This window comes from Pygoscelis adeliae, unplaced genomic scaffold, assembly GCF_000699105.1.
Source record: "Pygoscelis adeliae isolate BGI_AS28 unplaced genomic scaffold, ASM69910v1 Scaffold98, whole genome shotgun sequence".
Taxonomy (NCBI): domain Eukaryota; kingdom Metazoa; phylum Chordata; class Aves; order Sphenisciformes; family Spheniscidae; genus Pygoscelis; species Pygoscelis adeliae.
Window position 1 is genome coordinate 6364356 of NW_008825547.1, and position 19620 is coordinate 6383975.

At 37.0% G+C, this 19620-nt stretch overlaps 1 protein-coding gene across 2 annotated transcripts in view; it reads left to right on the forward strand.

The window, feature by feature from the left end:
* RAB2A (RAB2A, member RAS oncogene family) overlaps positions 1 to 19620 on the forward strand; it is a 35736-nt gene that overhangs the window by 11982 nt on the left and 4134 nt on the right. For both annotated transcript variants that reach the window (XM_009332085.1, XM_009332084.1), the window contains 3 exons: positions 1964 to 2046; positions 3420 to 3512; positions 7129 to 7240. In XM_009332085.1, coding sequence (XP_009330360.1) covers positions 1964 to 2046; positions 3420 to 3512; positions 7129 to 7240 — 288 coding nt within the window. The remainder of the gene's footprint in view (positions 1 to 1963; positions 2047 to 3419; positions 3513 to 7128; positions 7241 to 19620) is intronic.

The window sequence follows — 19620 nt, forward strand, 5'->3', positions numbered from 1 at the left end:
GGAAGCAGTGATATTTAATTTTCATCACGGGGAAATGAGACACAATTAAAAATGTTTTCGTATGTTCAGGGTTTAGATACCAAACTTTTGTAAGTAAATGATTCTTGTAAGATCTGCTAGAACCTCTGACAATCTTGGTTGACTGTGACTGTTCGTCTCCCTGAGTAAATTAACGGCATGTGTCAGGGTGGAATTTATGAAGGTGAAACAGGCAATCTTAACGTGGTAGGCTAAGTCCACTTCATGTATGATTTTAGGCAATACATGGAATACACTGGTAAAAATAACTTGTCTGTTGTGTAGTTCGGAGGAAAATGTTTTATGCATCTACCATGCACTTGAGCTAGTCACCACACCAAGAAAAAGTTGTAGAGCTTAGTGGAGCTTCTGGGTAGGGAACCAAGTATTGTGCTAAAAACTTGGGTTTTTACTATTCCTTGGTGCATTCTAGCAGATTGTCTGTATTCTATTACCTTAGTTTACATAAAGATGCACTTTATGTGCATCTTTACTCGGACTCTCAGCCAAGTACATATGCTAGTGTATTCTAATCGTGTTGAAACTATTAAAATATTGTCTCTTTTGTAACTTTTTCCACTGGAATGGCTAAGATAGTGTTTTCTTCAACTGAAGTAACTGATTATTCTGGAAGATAAGGATGCTTTCTGAAGCCTGAACATGTCAAAACCTGTGCCACTGTTCTTGTTCAGTGACAGAATCTAGATCAAGTTCTCCCTGAATTCAAGAAGACCTTATATTAAGAAAAGTACGGTAACTGTGAGAAGAGAAAGTTCTCTGTACACTAATTTTGTAGGTAAGGCTGAGGGGTAGCCTATATTTGATAAATGTCATTCTTGCTTTTCATGGTTTTAAATCAGGATAACTTCCTATAGTTCTGCAGATAACTATCTTACTACATATAGGTTTTTTCCAGCATTAATATTAGTATTTCTTAATCATGTTCTGTGTTATCTTTGAATTATGCTAAAGCTTCTGTTATTACTAAATATGAGAAGTAAGTGTTTCTTCTAACAACTGTCAGGTGCTAGATAGCACTTCTGAAAAACATGAGCATGGAGAGCTCAAGGTCTGCAACTATGAATATTTATTTTTCAGGTCTGTGTTCTTTTGAGCGTGTTCTTTTAAGTGCTGAGATTTTTACAGAATACTTTTCTGTGAGAACTATCTAATTTACGTAGGATCTCTGAAGTTTTTCACCAGTGCATATGAAGATGACTCTTGCATCCTGTAACTGTTTGACAAGCATTATTTATCAAGTAAAGAGGAAATTGATTAACTGTGAAGCAGAATTGTGTAAAATTGAATTCCCAACCATTTTCTGTTTTTTCATAATAAAATGATTACTGAAAGAATTCCAGCTGAAGACTGTTGAAAGCTGGCTGCAGTTTATGATATAACGGATAAAATCTGCATCCTTGGCCTTCCAACAACCTTTACACCAGCAGATGGTGGGCGTAAAGATGTCATTCATCATTTATTTACAATGGGCTTTATTTATTCTAGTGTCAACAGCTGCCCCAGGGAGCGGGTTATTGAATTCAAATGTGAAGCTCTGGGTTATTTGCTTCCTTTCAAATTTGTCTTCAGAGCTTAGTTGCTAGGAGTCCATTCTGTGCTCTAATAATGATTCATGTATTGTGAAGCCATTCAGTAAATTGGGTTGTCAGGGATTGCCGAAAAAGGTTTAGAGGCCTTGTTCCGATTTTTTTTTTTTTTAAAACAGCACTGTGCTGTAGTTGGTGTCTTCTCCTTATGTGCCTTCTTCTTGCTAGTGTTAGAGACTTTGCCCCCAGTTGTCCCCTCTCTGATTTCCCTTCCATACTCCTTCTTGTCCCTGTCCTCTGAAAAGTAGAATTCTGTGATTCTGTGGTTCTAAGTTTGTGGTTTTCAGCACCAAAAAATAAATTTGAGATATGAAATAATGAAACTTTGTCTTCTACAGGCAGGGCAGGAGTCCTTCCGTTCCATTACGAGGTCATACTACAGAGGGGCAGCAGGGGCTTTACTAGTGTATGACATTACAAGGTGAGAATACCAAGGAGGTATAACTGAATTAAAATTATATGTCTTTGTAGAATTGTGCTATGGTACATAGCAGTGTGAAAATGTCTAACTTAGTTCGGCTTTTTGTATAGATATTTGTAATGTAATGTGTTGCCAACTTTCCTTAAGTGATATAGCCTATGTAACATATATACTTCCAATTTTCTCTGTATGGTGGTTGAGAAAAAGTATACATAAAGTCTCGGGAAGAATGGAAGAAAATATTTTTGTAAACTATTTGACCATGAACCTCTGGATTACCTTTATTGAGAAAGACCTTAAAATATTTCATTAATTCCTTTCTAGCATTCTTATTACCACGAGCTATAATTTTTTCTTCAGTTATAGCAGGTTTTTTACTGAAGTGCCATTCTGCAAAGGAGTGAAATAGTAAAACATCAAAGTTTGGTTACATAAAAATACCAGGAAACTTCTACCATTGCTGTGTTTATGAGGCTGGGAAAATACAGGTCTTAGTGTGATTTTTGTAGCAGCTATTCAGAAGTGACTAAGGTTTTCCTGCTGCATTGAATAAACTATCTATACAACTTGTTATCTGCAAAACTGTGGGTACTGTGGCTGGTTTATGAAAATGTTCAGGGTCCAAAATCCTATTAGGGTGTGTGGCTCCCTTTGTGGATCTTGGGTCTCGTTGCTGAATTAAGCAACAACTTTTACTAGAGATTTCCTAGCTGGTTTTTCCTTTTGTTCCCTGTTTATTTTTAAATATCAGGAAGCAACGTATTCTTTCCATTGCATTTCTAGCAAATGAATCTTTGATTCATACAAAGATGGTTTTACTCTTGTGAAATCTTAAACACATTTTACAAGCACGTGATTTAATATTTAGAGTACACATTCTGTAAAATATTTAACATGCCATATTTGTGCACCTTACTTTAAAAGACTTTGCTGCTAAATTCATTATTCAGTTTATAAACTCACAGAAAACTGTCAAACACTTTCTGCCTTCAATAGAACAAATATTACTATATGAGTATGTGATTATTTGTACTGTTGTTTGAATTGGTTGAGGCTGTTAGGGACTTCTAAAATTCCATTCAGCAGATTTTTATATGTATATAAAATTACAGATCCTTACAGCTGTAAGAATCCTCTTTATTCTTTGTAGCAAACATGTTTTCAATTACTTTTTAGGCAGAGCTCCTTAATGCTCCTTGTTTACTAAATTTTTATTTGCCTATTCTCCCTCTCACAAAGGGATTACTAGCTTTTATCCCTGGAGCATGTGTACTAATAAATGAGTTGGTTAGTCAAGTAGAGAAGCTGACTAACAGAAGGGACAGAGATTTCTTGAAATACTGCTTTTAATTTTCATTGTCTTCCATACTTAGGAGGGACACTTTCAATCACTTGACAACTTGGTTAGAAGATGCTCGTCAGCATTCCAATTCCAACATGGTTATAATGCTTATTGGAAATAAAAGGTAAAATTTAACCAGTTATAAATCTTTATCACTTACAAAATCATGACTTCTGGATTTCAGCTTTTGTGTTTTCTTACTGTAGGCAGTATGTTAATTTTAAATTACTTTCAGTCACTGGACATAGTTCTATGGTGAATCTAAAACCTTTCCTTTTCTAATTAGACTAATACAATGTGTAGCACATGTGGATCAACTACTTTATGTTCTGAGTACCTTTTTTAGAAGTAATACTATTCTAAAATGATTGACTGAATGCATGAAGTCATGGATTTCATGAATTTTGCTCATTAGGGTTTTTTTACATCTGGAATCACCATTTAGAAACACCTAGATCTCCCTTATAAAGACAATATGACTCCTAATTTTAGGTGTCCTAATGTGCTTTAGTTTTTGGTTAAGAATCACAGCAGAGAAAATGTCATTTAAAAAAAAAAAAATCCCATACTACAGGATTCACTTCAAAAACTTTTCTCAAATGTAAAAAGTGCGTACCTCAATGATTATATGAGGCATTTCTGAATTCTAAGCCTGTTTCATATTCTGTATGTTTTAGCTGGGGTTGGGGGCAGAGAGTGCTTTTTGACCATTTCCTGGTGAATTCAGTCTGCTCTTAGACACTGGGTGATGAAAATACAACAAAAAGTCTTGGGAGTGTGTTACCCAATTTGTAAACAATTATTTACTTGGTCTTCTCAGCAGCTATACTGTCCAAAGTTCTAAAATGGTTCCCTCTTGATGCTGAGACTTTGATCTGTATTGAAGGTCTTTATAAAAACACATCAGTGAATACATTAAGTTTATCTGTAATTTTTTTCTAGTTCTTGATCTAGTGAACTGTAGCATCATGTCTAGATTTTTTTGCTAGATGTAGGTTTTTTCCAAATATCAAAAGCATCATCTCAGAATTTAATAACCCATTAGTTACAGGCCTTCGCCTAATTGACCTTTGCTTGTCTCCATGCCTCAGCAATTCTTGATGGTAAAGGTGCCAGTTGAAATAATGGTGTGTATGCTTGTCCCTTAAAATTGAATGAACAGCCAGATCATTTCTTAGATACTACTGAGAAACAGCTTGGTGGTAAAGAGAGTCTGTTATTGCTACTCTGGCCTGTTCATCTCTTATTTTCTTCCCCCTTCTCCCTTCTATTTTCCTCCCTCTGCCTCCCCCTGAAAAACATGCTAAGCATTAAGTAATTGTGAAGCTTGTCCACATTTTTATACGTAATCTGGAAAATGACTAACGACGTTCTTTTTAATTGAGGAATGTGATAAGCATAGTCGTCACAAATTAATATAAAAATGTAATCTCTTTTACTAAATGAAGCTTTGGTAAGCCCGTGATGTCCCTGACCAACTGTTCTTATGCTTATGTGAGTAAAAATATGGCACTGAGAGAAACAGTAAAGTATACTGTTTACTTGAGATAAGTACTACATAAGTTTGCATACTTCGTTGACATCTGTAACTATTCCTGATTATTCTTAGCAATTAAACTAAATTTTTGTCTTGCATTCTGCTGATGCAGACTGTACCACATGATTGTATGTTATAATAAGCTACTTGCAGCTAGCTCAGTAATTCCCAGTTACAACTAGGTTTTATTCAAACAATAAATGTACTTAAATTATGTATGTTAAGGTACAGATTAAGGTGCTACATGAAGTAAAAGTTCTTTCATAAGCTTTTTAAATGGGATTATTTTCAAGCCTCAAACTCCTTCAATTATAATGCACTATCCTGAAAGTGTGTTACAGGAGTTCTTATAGTAGGGCATGGATGGAAGGAAGAATGTGTCTACTAGCATAATATTTTTGAAGGAATAAATTTTGTTCTTATGAGTCTCAACAGTGCACTTGATATACGTTTGTAGTACTGACTTACTGCTGGATTTGAAGAGTGTTGAGAATTTAATCTGAAATATAATAGCTGTTTTTTGAAAACGTTACAAATACTAGTGTTAAAACATGACAAATACTGTACTTAATCTTCTTTCCAGAACAAAACATAGCTATATTGATCTAGTAAGACCAAATGCCTCGAATTATTGGAATGGAGAGAGGAAGACAACTGTGGTTAGTAGAAGCAGTTAAAGCTCTTAAGAATATATTTAGATATCAATAGTGAGTTTTGACTGGGTTACCACTGCAGTTTTTGACGCGGCTGCACTATTTCAAGTCAAAAGAGTTGTTTATTTCTGTTCTATCATGGAGATAACACTGTAGTGAATCAAGGTTTTAAATAAGATATTTTTGAGGGTAGCATGGTAGTAGCAAATAAAGACATTGCTCAAGTTCAGAAATACAATGTCAGATAGCTACTTCAGGGACATGAGAATGAACACCTTGTTAAAATATCTTAAGCCTGAGGCTGAGATACTGGGAACGCTTGCGTATAATGAACATCAACTTTAACAGTGTTTTGAGAAGACATTTCTTGTATCCTTATCTTCAAATGCTCCATGTTTAAATGATGTGCTGAGTTGTCTTGACTCTAACTCATCTGAGCTAGCATGTAGTTGTAAATATAACAAAACCCTGTGTTGCTGCAAAATAGATGCCACAGTGAGTATCGTTTATTTTTAGTATATGTGTAATTACAAGGATGGCAGCACTGAAGCCCAGTGTGATACTTTTTACTGGTATTCTGGCTGCAAATTAAACCTCTGTATTTGCATGCTGTTCAGTTTAAAAATGTGCATGTAAAAATATCTTCTCAGATTCACAACTTAAATGAAACTATTTAAATGTTATATTTATTATTTATGTATAAATGTAGTGTTGTTATTGCTCAAGATGTAATATACTTACAAAGAAGGATAGAAACTGTACTCCTTGTTCCTAAAGAAGCTTTAAAAAGAGTGAAATATGTATGTGTCTATATGACTTACAGAAGTGGATTTGTCTTTAGTTGTCCAGTCGGAGGGGTTTTTTTCCCTGTTCTTCTGTGTAATGTTTAACTTTCATCTAAACTGCTTGGAAAGCAGGAAACGAGGTTTTGTAACAGTCACTTCAAGTTCTTCTGCTGTTAGAGGGCCAGGCCTGGAGTTTCAAAACCTAAATGCTAGCTTGTTGGGAGACAACAGCTAATGTAGTTCAAAATAACTTATTTTTGCTTTTAAGTCTTTTTATCAGAACAGAAATTGACTGTATGAAGTTTTGTTACTGAATATAAAAAATGAACTCTAACTTTAAAATTAGTTTTAATATTAAGAAATCTTCTATAAAACTTGCTTATCAGTTCAGCTTTACAGTGTGGCTTGGTAGATAACATTATACTGGAAAAGAGTGATATTTACCTAAAATGACAATGTCTAAAGTTAGCATTCAAGGAATAGCTAGATAAGTACACACGCATCCTGTTGAAAGCCATTTCATGAAGTCTTTTATAAGATCTATGTCAGCTAGGATGGATAGCTCAAGCAAGTCTGATGTCTGTGGCCACTCCATATACTGTAAGTGCAAGACTTACATTAATTCTACTTTATGTAAGGGCTTGAGTAGATATTCATATGTATGTGAGTTCTAATGAGGGCTCTTGGCTTATAACCATGTCTCTGAAGAATAATATTTAGATGGACAGGTTAGACCACGTGACTAATTTATTTTTTTTATCTCAGTGATTTAGAATCTAGACGAGAAGTCAAGAAAGAGGAAGGTGAAGCATTTGCACGAGAGCATGGACTTATCTTTATGGAGACATCTGCCAAAACTGCTTCCAATGTAGAGGAGGTAACTTTGCTTAATACTGGTATTTTAGTAAAACAGCTGTTTTGAATTGCGCTTTATTTGTACAGATACTATTCTTCTAGGTTTTGGATTCCTTAACTTGAATTAAGCACTCTTTAATTTATATTGCGAGAAAAACAACGTCTACGTTGTATCTGATTGCATGGCGCTAATTACATTGTTGAGACTCTAGTAATTAATATACTTGTTCTTTTTCAAAATATTTGATCGGAGAAATAGGTACTTCTGTCTGTCCTGAAATCTAAAAAGTAAGACTAGAATAGATTTGCTAGTCCAGAGCAAGCCAAGCTATTGGTATCCTTGGCAGATGTCAATCTAACCTGTTTTAAAGACGACTAGTATTTCATAAGCTCTTCAGAGCAATCTATTGCAATGTTTTGGTATTCGTATTGTTGTCATCTTTCCCTTCCGCTACCTAGCAGGAATCATCTTTGCTGCAATTCACACACGCAATTTCTTTTTCTGTCCTCTACAGAGCTGCTGAAGAGGTCATTATCTTGGTTGCTGTAGTCTGCTATGTATTTGAATAATTTTTAGTCTTTGCTACTTTAGAGTAAAGAACTTAAGTCTTTTGAAATTTTGCTTATAGCAAAAAAAAAAGTTCTTACATATCTCACCTTGATTTACTGCACGCCTTTCTTGAAGGGCGGTTGTGGTGGGTTGACCTCAGCCAGCAACTAAGTGCCCATCCAGTTGCTCGCTCACTCCCCCTATCCAGTCAGATGGGGAAAAGAACCAGAAGAGCCAAAGTGAGAAAAACTCAGGGGCTGAGAGAGAGTTTAATAAATGAAGGAAAGAGGTGGGGGGAAGAGTGATGGAAAGGCAGTTACTCACAACTTCCCACAAACTGATGGATTCCCGGCCAGTCTCTGAGCAACAGCTACTTTGCAAAGGCTACCCTTTGGTTTTTATTGTTGAGCATGATGTCATATAATATGAAATATCCCCTAGGCCAATTCTGGTCAGCTGTCCTGGCTGTGTGTCCTCCCCCCAGATTTTGCCTACCCCAAGCCTAATCACTGTGGGGGGCAGAGTAAGAAACAGAAAACCTTGACACTGTGTAAGCACTGCTCACCAGTAGCTAAAACATTGGTGTGTTATCAGTGCTGTTCTAAGTCACAAATCCAAAACACAGCACTATACAGGCTGCTGTAAAGAAAACTAACTCCATCTTAGCCAGACAGTGGTGGACAAAGAGCTCCAGCTGAGATATTAATGCGATGTAAAACAGAAAGGTTGCTTCATATGTCTTTCAGGCCATTACTCAGTTCATATATTGCCACTTACTAACCCCTTTTTTACAATAGCATGACATAGTTCAGCTTCTCATGCGACGTAATCTGCCCTTACTCTTTTCCAAAATTGTCCTAAATGCAAAATGGTGGACAAGCAATGAGGTATTCTTTCAGTGGTAAAGTCTTCTACTTTTTAAATACTTAGTGTTTTTTGAAAAGTTATAGTAAGAGTAACAAACAGCTTTCACTGACTTCATTCTGGTTTGTTACTACCTGATTCTAAGATTAGCACCTCTCTCCATGTCAAAAAATACGTGCTAGTGAATGAGCTGTCCAGTACCTAATGCATCTCTGATTATCAGGAGGAAAATGGGCATAAAGTTCTCTATCAAAAAAGTCTAAATAGGATCATCTTCTGATGATGGTACGAGTGAGTGAGTGATTGCTTGCATGTACTAAATTTCTAATTCTGATGGAAAAGCTTTAGGATATAATCCTTTTTAGTGACAATCAAATGCATTCCTTAAATGGTATTCTCAGTCAACACTAAAAGAGGTGGCATGATCTAGAATAGTTACAGCTGAAAGAGCAAAATCCTAATCTTTGAGCCAGTAAAAATAAGTGAGGAGAAATAGTAGGCATGGAAGGTAAAAGATACCACTTTGTGGACAAAAGAAGAGACCATTTTCATTTTAATGCTGATTCTGGATTGTACAGTATCAAAAAAACAGAAGGGAATGAGGAAATCGTGTGGAATGGGCAACATTTGAGGAAAGAACAAGTAGTGTGCAAAATGGAGGCAAATCTAGCAAGCCTTCAGTACTTGACTTCAGGACTGGAAAGAAATTATAGTTTTGTGACTGCCTGAGGATGTAGAAACTAAACAGGAAGAACAACATTTGAGGTAATTCATCTAAAATTATATGAAATTTTAAACAGAAGAAAGCTGTGGCCCTCTGTCTACTCGTGTTATCTTATGTGGTGGCAGTGGAGAACATTTTTACTGGCTTCTTTGGGAGATTAAGGGCTAAGAAAGTAAAGGTTTTTCTACTAGAAAGAATATGTATTTATACTGTTGAATTTTTGCATTGATGGAAATAGGCTGGATCTAAAAAGCTGGACACTGCAAGTCTGAATTTGCATCTGGATTATTATATCAGATGTTTTCAAATGCGTTTGTATTAAGTGTTGAAGCAGACACTTTCTTCTACTTCCTTAGGTTTCAGATAAATTGTCAAATACTTACTATGCATTTAATTTGCGTCTCAGAATGCTCATCTTTTCCAAAAGTACCAGAATTTTTAGATGGAACTACTGGGGTCAGAGCGGCTCTCTCTAATTGTATGGAGGTTATAAGGGGGGAAAAAAGCTATGGGATTTTGGGGGGAAGGAATATCCCCTTAATTACTCAGCAGCATTTTAAATCCATGCTGATAAATCGCTGGTGACCATAGTGTATCATGCATGGGTTATGCAGTTAACCATTGCAGTGCCAGGACACCTGTAGAAATCTTTAAAGTCAAACATGTCTGTATAAGATACAGCATCAGCAGTGTTGGAAGAGCAGGTGATTTTACTTGAGATAGATATAGCTCTGGAACAAAATGATAGAGGTAGATTCTAACTAGATAACAACAAAGATTTATGCAAACAAAAGCTTACATGAATACAGCTGCAGAAATATGTGAGAATTATTTGCACCTATTAGGCCTCTGTTCTTTTCTCAGCTCTGTATTTAACAAAGTCTCATAGAATGATAAAACTAATGTTTAAGATTTATTTTTAATTCAGTTATCAGCCTTCTGTCCTTCTTACCCATCAATAGGAAATACTCCTCAAAAAGGGTGCTTTAGAGAAAGACACTTTACTGTAAGGCACATGCATGTATACATATGGAAATGCATAGATATAACAGGCTAGAACATTCCCAGATAACAACTGGTGTCTTGTTTTCTCTTTCCCAAAAGAGGGATTTTGCCATATGGAGATCATGTAGTTGACTTATAAAGCTTTGGCCCACTGCATTTGTGCCTGTGTTGCGTGGCTTAGTGGTTGCTATACAAAACAAAGTAGTAATGGTAGTGTATTTCTGGGTACTGAAGGAAGTAATGCAAGTGTGATTGCCAGGAAAAGTGACAACAAAGAAGCTACACAGTATCCAGTAACAGGGCTTAAACTATTCTTTCACCCATTTAAGAGAAATAGTTAGATCTAACTTGGAGGTATCTGTCCAAAGTAGAATTAGGAAGAATACTCATTTTTCCTGGGCAAACTTGTTTTGTGGATTAAATGGTTTTTTCTCATTATAGAGCTGGTTCTCAAACTTTGCTTTCTGAATCTGAGGCAAAAGTACTCATGGCAAAAGAATCAAGACTGTTAAGGGTTTAGAAATAATCATTTTGGATTATTCATAGCATCCCTTCCTTAAATCACTTGAATCCTGTAGTCCTCTGTAGCCTTCCTCAGTATGTGGAAGCAGTCTATCTCATTATAGACACACATGGCTGCTCGAAATACTAGTCACCACAATTTTATTTATTTTAACAAAAATGATGTAATGCATGTTTTTAGAGTAGAAAATGCGGTAAACTCATCTTTAGTTTTTTAGCATGGCTGCTTGTTTCAGTAATTTCTGAAGTAGTAAGGGAAACTTTTCGGGCAGTTCTAAAAACCTTCTGAGGTAATTCTTCATGGGAAAAAAAGAAAATAATTTCAGAAGTGTTCTGAATTAAATGACTTTGCTCTGTAAAAAAGCAAAGTTATAGTACTCTTTTTTTTCTGAACTGCTCATGCTGCTTTTTCAAGTCTCTTTAGTTTATAGAAGATGGATGAATTATTATATCTTTTGGTTGACATAGGTAAGTCTCCCTGTACAGCTTGCATCCTACAGGTGTAAAGAAACTCTATAGCAAGTGCTTTTTATCCATTTTAATTATTCTTGAGACACTGTTAGCTATACAGGTTACTGTGTTGTTCTCAGTCCCACACAGTTAGTGGGTTATCTAACCACATTCCACATATTCTGAACAGCTACTTCAGTAAGGGCATTGCCTTGTACGCTATCAAGTCTGTCCTGTTACCTTGGGAAGCTTAGGCTGCTTACCACGTGAGCATTTCTACAGCATCTGTAGATCTGGCATGCAATTCTTAACTTCATTGTCTCTAGCCTATGTCCAGACTAATACCTGGTGCAGCAGCAGCAGTGCTAGTAACTGTGTGGCTCTTTTACGCTGAACACCAAGTTCTTGTCACTGAGGAATTCAGGAGGGGCAATGTGGCATTACAGACCTGTGGTGCTACATAAGTTAACAGGCAGATCACCATTGTCAAGCACAAGCAGCTAGCCATCAAAGTCTTGCGGTCCTAGTCAGTGCCATTCAGCATACAGACTACTTGCATTTCATGTGGATGTAATATTGAAACACAGCAGCACATGGGTGTATGTCTCTTGTGTTGCACCAGAAGCAGTTAAATGGTCAGAGGAGACTTTTTTCCTAATCGATTTTTTTCATCTCTCTAGTTGAAAATACATGTTTGTCTGTCAAAAGTGACAAGACAAGCCTCTAGACTTTGTTTTGATCAGTTTGACATTGTTTCTGACCCAACTTTATCTTACCTTGTGTCATAAATTCTGTTGTAGATGTTTGCAAGCTAATGGTGGAGTCTTTAGCAGTTTCTTTATATGAACAAATCAGCTTTTGTTAATGTTATTCAAGCTGTTTCCCTTGCTTAAACCTGATTTCCGCCACTGTGTAATGCCTTAGTCAGTGTCTAGCCCTACCAGTACATTGACCTGTTCACTGCTTGGATCTTAAGACAGTTTAAAAATGTTCATTGTGTTCTTTAGGATTGTCTCGTAACCTACATCTTAGATGGAAATGTTTAGCAGTGGAAAATATCCTGTTAGCTGTTTATCTTGTGCAAGGCTGTTAGGTAATGTTTATACCCTGTTTGCACAATAGACAATTGATAGTTGGAGCGGGAAGTTGATGTAGGCTCTTCCTTTGTAGTTTCTGTAGAGGCTTCTAAGAATTCAGTGTGGCCACAGAGTGAAATCATCATGTTTAATATGGAATGGGATTGGATGAGAAGAGTTTTTGAATCATTGGGAGGATAGAAGGATTATTGGGGGGGGACAGTTAAGCACAGGGTTATAATTTGATTACTGTGCAAGGCCAGTTACGCTAGTCTCTTCAGTGATATCACATCTATTTAAACAGGGTTTTTTGTTGTTGCCGAGTTCCTTTTAGCCTCTGTCTAACGCTGTCAAGATAGCCAGCTATCAAAACATAACTGAATTTTTGTGCTTTTTTCTTCAGTGATTTCTAAGCTGTATCACTAGTGCATTTCTTTCTTTACAATTGTGTTTAAAAAAACCCAATATCTTGACGATGTTTTGGAGATGTTCAGTAATGTACACTCCGAGCATGACTGTTGGATTTCTCCCAGTAGAAACATTGAACTTGTTTAGATTCCTTTCAGCATGAATTAAAGTGTTAACTTTTAGAATCTTGGTTATCATACCTGTTCTACTTTTTTGAATTGTAGATGGAAGGGTGTGTGCTCCAAAGTACTGTTTGCAGAATTCAATGTCGCTTATGTAATTTTTCTCTAAGAAAACACTGTGGTGCCTATCAGTAGGCTTTTCACTTTGTTTGTGCTTTAAGTCTGAGGTCCCAACCTCAGGCACGTTTGCACTTGTTTTAATCATAACATCAGTTACTTTCCTACCTTGCATTAAAACTACGCATAATGCGTAAGAATTTTTTTTCTCTCATTTGCAAGAGACATTAACAATTTTATCACATTTGGTTTTTCATTGGTAGTTCAACAACAGTGTATGACTGTTGATTGTAGTCTTATCTGAAACGTGCAGTTCAGAGCTTGCTGAGTGCTTTCTGCTTGGGGAGTGTCTAACACTTGTAGAGGCAGAATAGAATCATCTGCATGAACTCAGGGTGACCATGCAGTCTCCTACAGCACACAATACTTATCTTTGTGTCCCTGGAATATCATTTCATAGAATCATAGAATCATTAAGGTTGGAAGAGACCTCCAAGATCATCGAGTCCAACCGTCAACCCAACACCACCATGCCCACTAAACCATGTCCCTAAGCGCCTCATCTACCCGTTTTTTAAATACTTCCAGGGATGGTGACTCAACCACTTCCCTGGACAGCCTGTTCCAATGTTTAAACCATTTGTTTGAATCCATTTACATGCACTGATTCTCAAGGAGTAAAGATACCTAGCTGTACTTGGGAAGCTGGAATAACTCGTGCGTTCTTCTTGCACTCCAGACTGCTACTTTTAATAACGATTACCGTGATCAACCTTAAGCAAAAGAGTTTTCTGGATACTGGTCAAACCAGTACTAGACACCATCGCTGTTCAGAAGCTGATCTCACTTGAGTTGTACTACTGTATCACAGACTCCTGGTGTGGGAGTTGGTTTTAGTAAGTTGTTTCCCGTATGGAGGGGATTATATAGCCCTATGCCAAGCTTTCATCTTAAGAGTATTGTCTTTGTTATTCCAAGTTGTCTGCACATAAATAGAATGTGATAATGGATTCATTATTTAGGATTAAATCTGAAAAGGCTAACGGTTTTGACTGAGCAACGGAGCACTTCTGCTACATGTAGCTGGATGGTCATTCAATGGTTTTGTTTCAGCTGTAGCTTAATTTTCTCTTCAGGCAGCTTCTTTCATACTTTTGCTTAAATGGATAATGAATATTCAAAACCACTGTAGCTTCAACAGCGGTACTACTCGGTCACAGATAAGGGAAGGAAGATGGCCTTTGTAATATTCCGAAGGGCAAAAATGAAAAACTCGTGGAAAGATGAGATTCTTAGCAGCTTCCAAATTTGAACTGATTTTTAGAAGTGTTTTTATTTCCCCTCCACACCCTCCCTAAGCACAACTAATTGCTGGTAAACAAACAGTTGTTTGACCTGGTAATATAGTTAGCAGGGATTTAATTAATAAAACTTGAAAATCCTAGGATGTTAATAGCTTTCATAGTAAGGTAAAGTGACACACAAGACGTCATCTGACTAGAACTTGCAAAAGAGCAGGATTTCTAGTTCATGAGTCTTTAAAAATAACCCAACGGTTAGGTTTATCTTAACTTGTATCAAAACCAGTATTCCTTCAAGTTCTTTGAAATCAAAGTTCTGTGACCTTTCAGCTGTGTGAAGCTGGCACTTCAGCCAGTTTCTCCCATGAGAAAATAGAGAGGCGAAGCTCATGTCGATTCAGCTGTGGGAGAGAGAAGGGGCAGGTCACCTGGCTCCAGTGAAGATTCACAGCTTTTACCTACTTGTAGCAAACCCTTGGACTGTGCCCCAACTGTGCAGTAAGGAACACTGGCTCTGCCATGGTTTTTTGGGCTTCTGGGCATCCCAAGGTAGAATCAGAATAAAAAAATCTCAGTTAATAGAGGGTTTCAGGCTTTAGAGAAGAGCATGGAAAGTATGATATGGCTGCCTGCCTGAGCTGTGGATTCTGCTGGAGACATGGATCCTTAGTTCTGGTGGTTTTTATCATCTTTTTTTTCCTCAGGTGCTCTATCCTTTGTAACTGTTCAACAGCAGCTGCAGGAGTTTTCAAGACACTTCAAGCTCTAGTAATGTGCATCTTCCCAATAAGTTTGTCAGAAGGATTGTGCTTCAATGGGTACATATCAACAAATTGCTGTCAAGTTCCGTTTTGTGCCTGTGCACCTTTACTTCAAAAATAAGGCTGCACATGTGTTGGTGCTTTTTGGGGTGTAGGTTCATTATATAGCACCTTCCTACTGCTTGATAATTAACCCCTCTGCATCCCCTTTAGTGTCCCAGGCTTATTTCTGAAGGATCATTTAGTTGTAAAAAGTATTGTCTTACTGTGCATAAAACAGCTGCTCAGAGCTTTGGGATCTCACTCTATTAAGTGGCCATCCAGCACCACTTATACACTGGGATGGTGAATGCTCTAGGGGTAAATCCATTTGTGGTCCATGTTGTTACTGTTTCCAAATGCATTCTTTAATACTAGAGTAATCTCACTATATTGTATCTTACTGCTTAAAGATAAGACAGGAAACTGGGAAGGAGGAGGAAATTCTAGGTGTTGGCTGACCACAGAGCTGGGGGTCATGCTTTAGAATTCGTGAGATATTTAACCTTTAAGCATTCCTCATTTAATTGTAAGAAAGCATTCAGAAATAATGACAGCCCAATTTGTATTTCAAAGCACTAAATTTAACTTTAATATTGCCACCAGAGGGCAGCATGTTACATGAGCTGGCAGTGCGGAACCTGATATATTCTGACTTTAACCAAAGATGAACTCGTAAAATCTGAGTTTTGAAAAGTATCAGTGATTCATTTACAAGTTTTTCCTGTTACGTTCAGCTTGTAGCTAAGTCCCTGAATACTCGGCATGGCATTAGCTTTCTGAGAAAGAGAAGTGACGTTATTGACATCTGCCAAGTGAAAACTAAAGGTAGCTGTTCTATAACTTGCATTCTGGTGCCCTTAGCTTATTATTACTCCTGCATACAGCTTCCATAAGACAGAGGTATTGGGAACTTACTCCCTTACTTCCTGCGTTGTTTTTACCAGTTACAGAATTAATTCTTCCCGGTTTTGTCTCAAGGGTGGTAAATCTATGTTACTTGTTTACTTTGTGTGATAAAACGGATGTCAAAGTTGATTTAATTCTACGTTCAGTGGTTTTAGGATTAATTTATCTCAAATGAAGCATCTGTACTGTTTGGTAGTTGGGTTTTTGTGTTTTGGGTTGTTTGGGTTTTGTTTTGGGGTTTTTTTTGAGACTTGACTTCTTGGTTCCCATGTAGCAATATGATCTAGGAAACTCCTTATACCAACCATCTAAGGTGATACTATACTGGTATATTGGGACTCAAAAACCTCCTTTGTTAGCTTTGCAGCAGGTGCAGGTGTGACACAACAGGCAGATGGCACCTTACAAGACTTGCTTTCCCACTTGTACAGTAATGTAATTTTCCTCGGCAGGGTATTACTGTTATTTGAGAACCTAGTTATAACATGAACACAATTGAAAAACATGTTATATTAAAACAAATCAGAGTAACTTGTATACAGCCTTTTTTTTAATGCTGTAGTACAGATACATTCAGTAGTCTCATGCATAAAAGCATCAGTAATTTGAGATTTAGAGTAAAACCAAGAGTTAAACATTAAATGTAGACATTTTCCTGAAGTTACTTTGTTTTCTTTAATTTTCCTGAAATGTAGGCTAGAATTTTTATGTTTGAAAGTCTAACATACTGTTTTTACAAAAGTCTCCCTCTTCCTCTTATGAGTAGTAGAGGTACTGTGTACTAGGGCCTTGCCATCTTTCAGGTGATTGTGCATAAATCCAGATTGAATCTGGTACTGCCTCTCCTGGGGTGGTGAAAATAAACCTGGATCTGAGCTGATTTGGGGTGGAAGTGCTCGAGTATCTTTGTAGAGTGTTTTAGCAAGAGCAGCATTATGGGAATGTACAGTGCAACCGCAGTAGGCTTGGTAGGCAGCCAGCCCAGTCCGTGTGGGCTTACTGGTCGAGGTCTTGTGTCGTGTGGAAGTGGCTGAACTGCACCTGGATCCAAGCTGGCGTGTGAAGTGCTACAGCTGTGTTCTTGCAGTCCCCTGCACATGGTCTAATAAATCCAAACTGGATTTGAGGGGAAACCGCCGTCTTTCTGCATCCATGGCTCTGTTAATCTGCAAATGGGATAAACTGCCCATAAATAATTGAGAGTTTATAGTATACTGCATGTTCCAGATAAGAGTTAGAACATGCAGTATTAAAAGAGATTTTTAGAAGTCAATTATACAGAGTTCACCTTCTTGTCCTTGCTAATTGGGGCACTAGCATGGATTGCCAAAACCTGATGTGATATTCTTAAAGCAAGTAGACTGCTGTTTTCAGTAAAGTTCTCGGGTGGTTATTTTGAGTCCGTTTACACTTTGAAGCGTAAGCTAACATAAAATACATGGATGCAAGAAACGAATGGAAGTCTCAAGGGATGCAAGTCTCTTTTCATGGCTGATTAGTAGTAATTTTTCAGAACCCATACCAACTGAAGAAAACATGAGGTAGATTTATTATATGCTATATTCTTGTCAAACCATTGTTTTCAAATAGGAATTATTTATATGTGACCCAGTGCAGCCTGGCATTTTGCCACGCAGAATAACAGTACGTGCTGTTTTAACACTCATGTGTGGTGCACCAGAATCGCTGATGGGAATGTGGTAGTCGGAGCGTCTTTTCAAGACAACTGAAATGATAGAACTGAGGTGAACGGAATATTGGATTTTTCAGAGCAATGGTTTCTTAGGCAATATGTTTAATATTAAAATAGACTGTACTGAACTCAGCATGCTTTTTTGCTTTGTACAGTACATGTGTAATAACGACGTTGAAGGGGGGGGAATTGAGTGTTGTTAAATCACACTATGGTTTCCAGTGCATTTTACTATTTTTTGTGAGAATAGATGCGTTCCTGTGGTGATCTGTTCTTGAGTGTAGCATCCAGAAAATACTTTATACTCAGTTGTGTTAGTTTGGAGTTTGTAGTCTGTTAAAATGCTAGTTTTGTTGGTCTAAAGTAATTTTCATAGATCTAATATAATTCTCATTAATTCTAAAAGCCTAGGCGTGCTTAGCCAACATCTCCAGGAATTGTTAGAAGTGCCAATTGTTAAGTGCTTGTTTACATGAAGTTATCATAACACATTTTTAAGACTTCCAAGTTCTGTTTAATGTCCCACTGAAACAGAAGCAAGCAAGTATCCTCACAGATGCCAGCTGTGTGAATTTCCAAAGTTTGACTTACACCTTTCAGTAGGCCCATGTATGAGGCCATTACAATAATTAGTGTGTTATCAGAAACCAAGATAAGTTTGAATTTTTTTTCTTACATTGAAAACTTCAGTTTCTGAAGAATTTGAATCAATTCATAGTTGGCCAAAAGCCAATTTTTCTCCTCAACTCTAACGCGTGTTTGAAAAACGAACTCACTTCCTAAGTGCCTTGTGAATCTGCAATGATTAATTCTTCTCATTATTTTGCTGCAAATTCTCATGACCCTCTGTGATGATTCGATCACCCACTTAGAGTTTATGCATATTCATATCTTTCCGCTCCTGCTGCAGTCGTTCAAGTCTCCTTCACTGGCTGTGGTGTGTGCTTGGTGCAGTAATTGAGCTGCAGTAGATTGATTACTCTGGGGAGCTGTAAGGCCTTTAAAGGTGAAAACATATCAGTCCTGTTAATTAGGAAACAAAGCTCTGGTGGCAAGTTCAGCAGTCAAATGCTTCCAGTGTAGAAATGAGGAAAGGTATGATTTGTTCCTCTCCATGAACCCTGTTTACTTTTTTTATATTTGAATTAGATCGGTATTTGCTGTAATAGGCTTGTGCAGAAAATAGCATATCTTGTATGATTGCATGGTGTTGATATTTTAAAACAAAAAGAACTATATGTTTGATATTGATCGTAATTATTAGCTGCTGTTAATCACCTCTTAAATTATACATTATTTTAGACATTACTTGTCCTATAAAATTAAATGAGAGATGAAGAATGGAATCATTGATTGTAAACTTCAACCAAAATCATTTATATCGTTCACTTTTTCAGACCTGAGTGTCAAAGTCTTTTCTCTGAATTAAAACAATAGATTTTCAGAAATCGTAATAAAACCTGGGGCCTCTCCTTTCTACTATTAAGATGTCTATTGCCTATTGTGTGCAAGATTAATTAAAGAGAATATGTTCCTAAAATTAGGTGAATATTAAATGATAGCATAAGGTTTCATCCAGCAGACAGCATCCTTACATCATCATTGTAAGTACCCTGTGGTTTTATGTTGCTAAGCACTCTAATCTAGAGTGGCCTGTTACAAAGATATTAAGGGTAGGGGAAACCATCTGCCACACAATCTATCCATAAGGGTCAGAAATAAATAATTTAGAAGTCATTTATATATCTTAAAAACCACTTTTTCCCTGTAATTACTGGACAGCAGATTGTAGAATACAGATGTTGTGAAAATGCAACTGTTTTTGTAAACAGCGTGTGATCCATTGCTACTTCAGGGTAGG